The sequence below is a fragment of the Primulina eburnea genome, chromosome 2 (genome assembly GCF_022965805.1).
Source record: "Primulina eburnea isolate SZY01 chromosome 2, ASM2296580v1, whole genome shotgun sequence".
NCBI lineage: Eukaryota > Viridiplantae > Streptophyta > Magnoliopsida > Lamiales > Gesneriaceae > Primulina > Primulina eburnea.
In genome coordinates, this window is record NC_133102.1 from 39498573 (window position 1) to 39506057 (window position 7485).

Below are 7485 nucleotides of genomic sequence, written 5' to 3' on the forward strand. Positions count from 1 at the left end.
TTCGCAATTTGCACCTCAAAACTTTACTGCCAGACATGCAAAATGGACTGTCCATCCATCTAACATCGATGAGACAACCAACATTTCCCAACTGATAATCATTTTTGGACCATATTTTTTGTACACAATGGACCATTTCTTATTTATTTTCGCCACGAAATTATTGCAAATCAGTGATTATTAATTATTTATGCACGATTGTTTCACTTTTTTTTTCTTCATGGAATTCAATTATATATACGCACACAAATAACATATAACATACATCAACTAGTATGCGTTGAGATATCCATGGCTGATGGCACCTGATCGTCTTCTCATATCCCAACACTATTAAGGTAAAAACTTGTGTGAGACAGTCTCACGAGACGTATTTTGTGAGACAGATCTCTTATTTCGGTCATCCATGAAAAAATATTACTTTTTATTGTGAATATCGGTAGGATTGACCTGTTTCACAGATAAAGATTCGTGAGATCACCGTCTCACAAGATACCTATTCCACCATGGGCGGAGCTTATTCAGGTGCCCACACTGGGCCCAAAAAAAATAGTATATATAGACGAGCCAAAAAAATAATTTTATAAATAATCTGCTACACAAGCTCTTACCTTAATCATTTTCTTTAACTTTGTTTGCAATTCGACTAATTACACAATTCACAAATCACAAATCATTTCTTCCTGACGCGTACGACTGAGAAAATATCAGTCCAGTCACCATGCTCGTCACTTCTCTAATTTCATTATAGATTGGGCTTGTTACTTAGGTATATAAAATAGATTTAGGAAAATAATTTTGTTTGTGATAAGATATTACGTTTCGAATTGAAACTTTGAATTAAATATTGCCATGAAATATGAAATAACTTTGTTTATATGTCCAAATTTGTTCAGTTTTCCAGTTTTTTTATTTTATATATTTTTTTACTTTTTCCTTTGTCTTGAATATAGAAGTCTACATTGAATCAAAATTCTAGCTACGTCCCTGTTAACTCCACTATTAGATTGTGTGAGTCCACTACATTTTAGCGAAAATTAACTTGATGATATAAGAGCTAAAATTTCACCGAGAGAAGCAGAACATGTATCACATAGAAAAATTTATCGTCTAAACAGAAAGACGAAGACAATATTCAAATTATACAACTCCAAGCCAATACATTAATGTCTTTCAGTTAATAGAGCAAGCCCATTTTACCAAAGACCTCAAACTTTTGAGTTGTTAATTGAATCGGGCATGATCAAGGATCCATATGCTTAGATATGCCAATCAAACATACAAGAAATATAGTAAAAACTAGCCAACCTCCCTAGCTACTTCTTCAACTCGGCATAGTTCGCAGTGACCTAATGGTAATGAATCCAAGTACCAAGGAAACACCCTTGAAGATCCCATCGTATCATAGGCATTAATTTAAATCAGACAAGACTTTTAGATTCCATTATACCATAAAAAGATCAAATCACAACTATCGAATATCAGAAGTCTTTGACTATCTATCAAGAACAGTGTAGTATGCCTTAATCTTTGCACGTATGCTACCCGTGACATATAAAAAACATGATGATTTGACGTCATCATCATGTTTCTCCGGCTTATTACTGAAAATCTGTCAAGGGTTCTAAACTCAACCATGGCAACCAAACACCAAGTTATCTCGACATGCTCTAATGTTTTATTTTGTATATTCAAACCCCATATCGGATAATTATCAGGAAATTATTATTCAGCAAAGAAGCTCTGCGCGGCACTGTGAACTTGCTAGCCGCAATTTTACGTAAGATAAAAAAAAACATCTGTTAGATTTATTTTAATGGTATAACGCATAGTTATTTTTGAATGAAGACGTTTTTGGAAATGCAAAATATTTTTCAGTTCTCAAATAAAAATCCATCATCTAGCATAAAACCCATAATTGAGTTGAAGAATAAGTTTGATGGTAATAAATCAGGAAAAGTTCACCAGATTGATCGACACACGTAAAATGGATTGAATTAAAACTGCTCCGTCAAAAATATCGAGATTAGATTAGATTAGATTTTATTTTTTTTTCGTTTTTGCTGACAGTTCAACCTAATAGAACCATCAAAACCACAATAAATGCTTGATATTTTAGCAATTTCTTGTTTTATGACGTAACAAAAACATTTCATTCGACCATAATTTAAGAGTTAGTCTCATGTGAGACCGTCTCACGGATCATAATCCGTGAGACGGGTCAACCCTACTCATATTCACTTTAAAAAGTAATACTCTGCCTTGTATTTGGTGAATCTTAATGGGCCCTACTAAGCCCCCTCCAGAATGGCTGGTAATACCACTTAAGGGTGGATTTGTTGCCAGGAGCAACAAGATCAAGTTGGTAAGGATTAACCTTTCAGTTCATTTCTATGGTCAATGATCATATAAGGGCGGATCTCTTGTTTCACTCCGATAGTATTATCAATCAGATCAATGCCTTCCGCTTCCAGGATAAATTCTCCCGTTTGCGTCTCATAAAAAGAAGCAGCACAATATGAGGCGGGGTGGACATCGGATTTGCAGGTCCCCGGATCGACAACCAGGTCTTAAGGACATCAACAGACCCATGTCCCGTATCAAGGAATCTGTGGCAACCTTCCGGCCGCCCAACGACCTATAACACTAGTCACTACTCCCACTGGGGCTAGGAAGTAAGCCCCACAACCCAAAGCGGCAAAAGTAATACCTTTTCATGGGTGACCCAAATAAAAGATCCGTCTCACAAATACGACCCGTGAGACCGTCTCACACAAGTTTTTGCCATAATTTAAAGAGTGAGTCTCATGTGAGACCGTCTCACGGATCATAATCTGTGAGACGGGTCAACCCTAACCATATTCACAATAAAAAGTAATACTCTTAGCATAAAAAGTAATACTTTTTCATGGGTGACCCAAATAAGAGATCCGTCTCACAAGTACGATCCGTGAGACCGTCTTACATAAGTTTTTGCCTAATTTAAAAATATGATATCGACGCAAGATGGGTTTGTTATCCCCTTCCCACCCCTGGATGGGATCCTGATCTCTCCGTTTCAAAAATAATAATAAGATGAAGACGTAACTCTCCCGTTTTCTCCGCTTCAAAAATATTATAATTATGAAAATAAAGAGATGAAGATAATACATCCATACCCTTCCCAAACCATTTCGGATTCAAAAGTCCTTGAACCCGGACTCGAAAATTAGTCCTCAAACTCGCCCCATTTTGGTTTTCCTCGCTGAAAAATTGTCATCCTAGATTCAATTATAACAAAAATCCTCTCAGCCACCAAAAAAATTGAAAAAATTCAATAACCATGATACAGTCTCAATTTTGACATCCTAACACTCTAGCCAACGTTAACATATATGATCCTTCCGACCGTTGCCTACGCTAAACTCGGTTTCACTTTGGTACGGCCGTACAGGAACCACACATCATGGGAAAAACATCAACGATTCAATTACTTAAAACTAGCCAAACAAGAACCATTATCATATAATTTTGAATTCGGAATTTAAAAAACAGCTATCAAATCCCAACGGCTAACACCCCGGACTCGTCCATTTTCCTTGCATGTGGTGTGGCTATGTTTCTCATCTCCAAGACTTTCCTGTGGGAATTTGAATGAAGATCTGGAACAAATGTAGGGCTTGCTGCAGGTCGATATTCGGGGAATAAACGTCCTGATCGATACCGAACACCACAAGCATTGCACAATGTCTTCGGCCCCAGCGGTCCCTCTCTCCATTGTGGGGTTTTTGTAATTTCGCAATGAGCGCATTTTTTAGTTGAACCTGAATGAAGTTTCTTCGCAGCATCTGATGATTGCACCGAATATACAGCGTCGCCGGGTACTTTCTTCCTCCCTTTATTTTTTTGGTGATTTGAGGTCCTTCCAGAGCCAGGTTTCGCAGAGTGCCAAGGAGACATCAGATTCCATGGTTTCAGACGTGGGCGTGTTTTGACTGTTCTAGATCTCGGTTGCCCGGGGATGGCACCAAAAATTCCAGCGAAGCACGAGCTACTGCTTTCAACAACAGAGTCAGGGCTTTGTGTCTGGAATGCACCCGACTCTCGTGTCTCGGCTGATGCATTCTGATTAAGAATACATGGCCCAGAGGCGATTCCAACATAGTCTGGCAGCTGCTTTGGTTTGCGAGAATCATCAATCTTTCAGGGTTGAATATGCAAAAAACAGTGATTAGAGCACAAAACACGTGAAATATAAAATACATAAAAAATAGCTTCGACGAAATGTTTTTGCAACCAGTCCGAATTCTCTTCCTAAATTTCTAGAATAGCCATTTGCAAAATGTAACCCAGAAGAGTAAAACCAGACGCTACAGAAAATGTTCAACTTAGATGAATTCCAAAAGTAATATAACATACATATTTTACTTAAATTTCAAAAACAGCGAGTGCGACGCCTAAACAAGAGTTTTGCTCAATGAATCAAATGCTACAACTATTTTTTCTAAAATATTCTCTTCAAATGAAATGACAGTCTTACTATGGTACTTCATTCATTTACACGAGTTCTTCGACCCTTGGATTACCTATAATATCCATGCACCATTCTCGATGCTGAGATAGCAATCACAAACAATTCTTTAAGCATGGAAACAATCACGTTATTCATCTACCAGACCCAACATGGATCAAGAAAGGAATCCCTCAACAAATTTGAGGGATTTACCTAAAAATTCACCCAAAATTGATCAAATGATCCCCACCTTGTTTCACCCCTTTTACTGTACTATCACAGTTTCCTTCAAACTATGAACCGAAACAGATTAAGTTTCGATTCCAAAACAGGAACATGACCCAATAATTTACAGCCAGGTTCGAAAATTCCTATAAAGATGAAATCTAAATTGAGACGTGAATTGGAATTGTGTTGCCAATATCACATGGTTCAGTTTCGATTCCCATCTCATGTTGTTTCCAGTATCAGAACCTCACTCATAAAATAATTACACCCGACTCACATGTGTATCCATTAGGAAAGTATCAACTTTTGGGCGTTGGATAGTAGGCGGCATCATTGCGTCCAGCGTCATCGGTCCAAGACGCTCCAAACTACTATCGTCCCAATCTCCAACGAATACATCGGCTCTCACGTCCTCCAATGGAAAATCCCAAAAATGGGACAAATTTAAGTCAAACTCTTCGTCCTCAGCACCGAAATCTCCGTCCAAACGACTATCGGATCGTTCGACAGTTACATCCATGTCCTGAAATACATACAAAACATTACATGTACAGCAAAAAGTACAAGACAATAATAAAGATTTACCGTATGCATGAAGAGTACAATTGTCATCGTAATCGTACTTAACGCGAATATATAGTAATGTTTTGGACGAGATTTAAATAGTTGAAAACTCTTAAACGATTGGTTTAAATGAGAATATTATTGACTAAGGAAAATTATTGTTCGGAGGTTTCCAATTAGGATAAAATTTTATTGTGATATCACTATCTCGCCCATAAATATGACACGGATAACAATGTATTTGGGACATCATAGGCACAATACTAACGATAATTTTGATTTATTCTCTCGAAATTATCTTTTGAAAAACCCAAATATATGGTAACATAAATAAGTTTGAGATCAAAGATATAATTTTTTAAATTAAAGTCATTTTATCATTATAATTTCACTTTCTTCAAAATATTTTGGTTCTCATTAAATGATTATCTAAAAAATGCACCAAGAACAAACAATTCTTTGAATTGTTAAGTGATAAGTTCAAGTTACAAGATTTTAAAATTACTAACATATCAATACATCATAAGCAATCCAAAATTAATTAGTTATGGACATACAACACATATATTCTATAGCAAAAACTTGGGTGCGACGATCTCACGGCTCGTATTTTGTGAAACGGATCTCTTATTTGGATCATCCATGAAAATATTACTTTTTATACAGTAAAAATATTACTGAATATCCATAGGATTGACTGTGTCATAGATAACGAAGACAAGAACTACTAAAAAAAATACACACAGAAAATTTTGTATCCAATGATTTATAAAAATAAAATTATTTTCCAAAATATCTCCCAAAATTACCATGGGGTAAATAACATCAAAATATCTATCAAAATTAACAGATTAATCGGGTAAGTGGAGGCAGGGGATCTCTTGCACCAATTTGTAAGGGCTTTAAACTTCAATGCCAATTTAATTCCAAAAAGTGGCCAACCATTGGAAGTTGGAAAACTTAAACCCACCCCAAAAAAAAAAAACCCATCAAAATCCCAAAAAATTGGAAAAAATAAAATAAAAATAAAACCAAGAAGCAGAGGCTTTGACATTCGAATAACAAAAAAAAAGCATTAACACCATTTTTTTCCAAGAAAATCAACAGCAAATGAGAATGGTGAAAAATGTGTAGCTTTAAAAACTAAACTAAGCTCAAGTTACCTTTTAATCAAAGAAAGATAAAGAAAAGCCATACACCAAAACTTCAAGAAATGCAAAGTAAATTATTTTTTGTTTATTATTTATTTTTCAAAAAAGACTGTAAATTTTGCAGTAAAAAGTCAAATTATTTCCAACAGAAACATGGAAAATAGATACAAAAACGCGAGAAAATGGAAGTGTGCTTACCGTTAAAGAAACCCTTACAGATCTTTCACGCCATTATGTACTGCAAACATTCAAGAAAGAAGGAAGGAGAAAGAGGAGAAAAGAGGAGCAAAGATAGGGTAAGTGGAGGCGGGGGATCTCTTTTTCTTTGCACTTTTCTATTGTGTAATCTATCAGACTGCATTTGTCTGAAATAAATATGTACTATTTATTTTGAACTTTAGGGATAATAATTATTTGTTTCTTCTTTTTTTTATTTTTCACTTGCTTCAGAAATTTGAGAGCCAAAATGTGTAACGTGCGGTCAGTAATTATTTTGTCATTTAGTAGGATTATATCGATAAATATGTGATAATTTTAAATTATTATATTTTTTAATACTTAATTTTATAATTAAAATTTCATCATCACGAATAAGTATGAGTTTTTTTTATGGGCAACAGGCGTTAGGTGTGATACATAAATGGAGTGTTTGAATACTTGAGAGTTTGATTAATGATTATATTCTTGTTATCAATATTTTTGGATGATTTTGTCGTATAGAGTTTTTTCACTGTGTTTTACAAGTTATTGTGTTAGTCAAAAATTTATCCTATCTGTACTGAAAAGCTCACATCATGAAAAAAAAAAAAATTAAAGTGAAATAAAGATCATGGATTACAAGAGAAATGTATAGTTAATAATGATATTTAGAATGTGTTCTCACCAAATTATAATGAAAACATTCATTTTTGGAATAAATATGTGAGTACTGGGACGTAATTGTACTGCTGGATAGATAAAACGAAACATGACATTTGTATTATTGTATAATTTTAAAAAATTGAGTTACGCTATACTGTTGATTATAACTTTTGATAAAGTACAAACACT

The 7485-nt window shown here is 34.9% G+C and overlaps 1 protein-coding gene across 1 annotated transcript; it reads right to left on the bottom strand.

Moving 5' to 3' along the window:
- Positions 1-3298: 3298 nt before the first annotated feature.
- LOC140823143 (GATA transcription factor 11-like) lies at positions 3299-6804 on the bottom strand. Its single transcript, XM_073184324.1, has 3 exons — positions 6634-6804; positions 4998-5243; positions 3299-4179 (listed from the first exon to the last, which is right to left on the bottom strand). The coding sequence occupies exons 2-3, from the start codon at positions 5238-5240 to the stop codon at positions 3538-3540; spliced, it is 885 nt and encodes a 294-aa protein (XP_073040425.1). The 5' UTR covers positions 5241-5243; positions 6634-6804; the 3' UTR covers positions 3299-3537.
- Positions 6805-7485: the final 681 nt, after the last annotated feature.

What these genes read in the sequence shown, in the direction of transcription:
- LOC140823143 (XM_073184324.1), bottom strand. Translation starts at nt 5,240, where the DNA reads ATGGATGTAACTGTCGAACGATCCGATAGTCGTTTGGACGGAGATTTC. An exon ending in CTTTCCTAATGGATACACAT is followed by an intron (nt 4,180 to 4,997) that starts GTGAGTCGGGTG and finishes CAACCCTGAAAG; the next exon opens with ATTGATGATTCTCGCAAACC.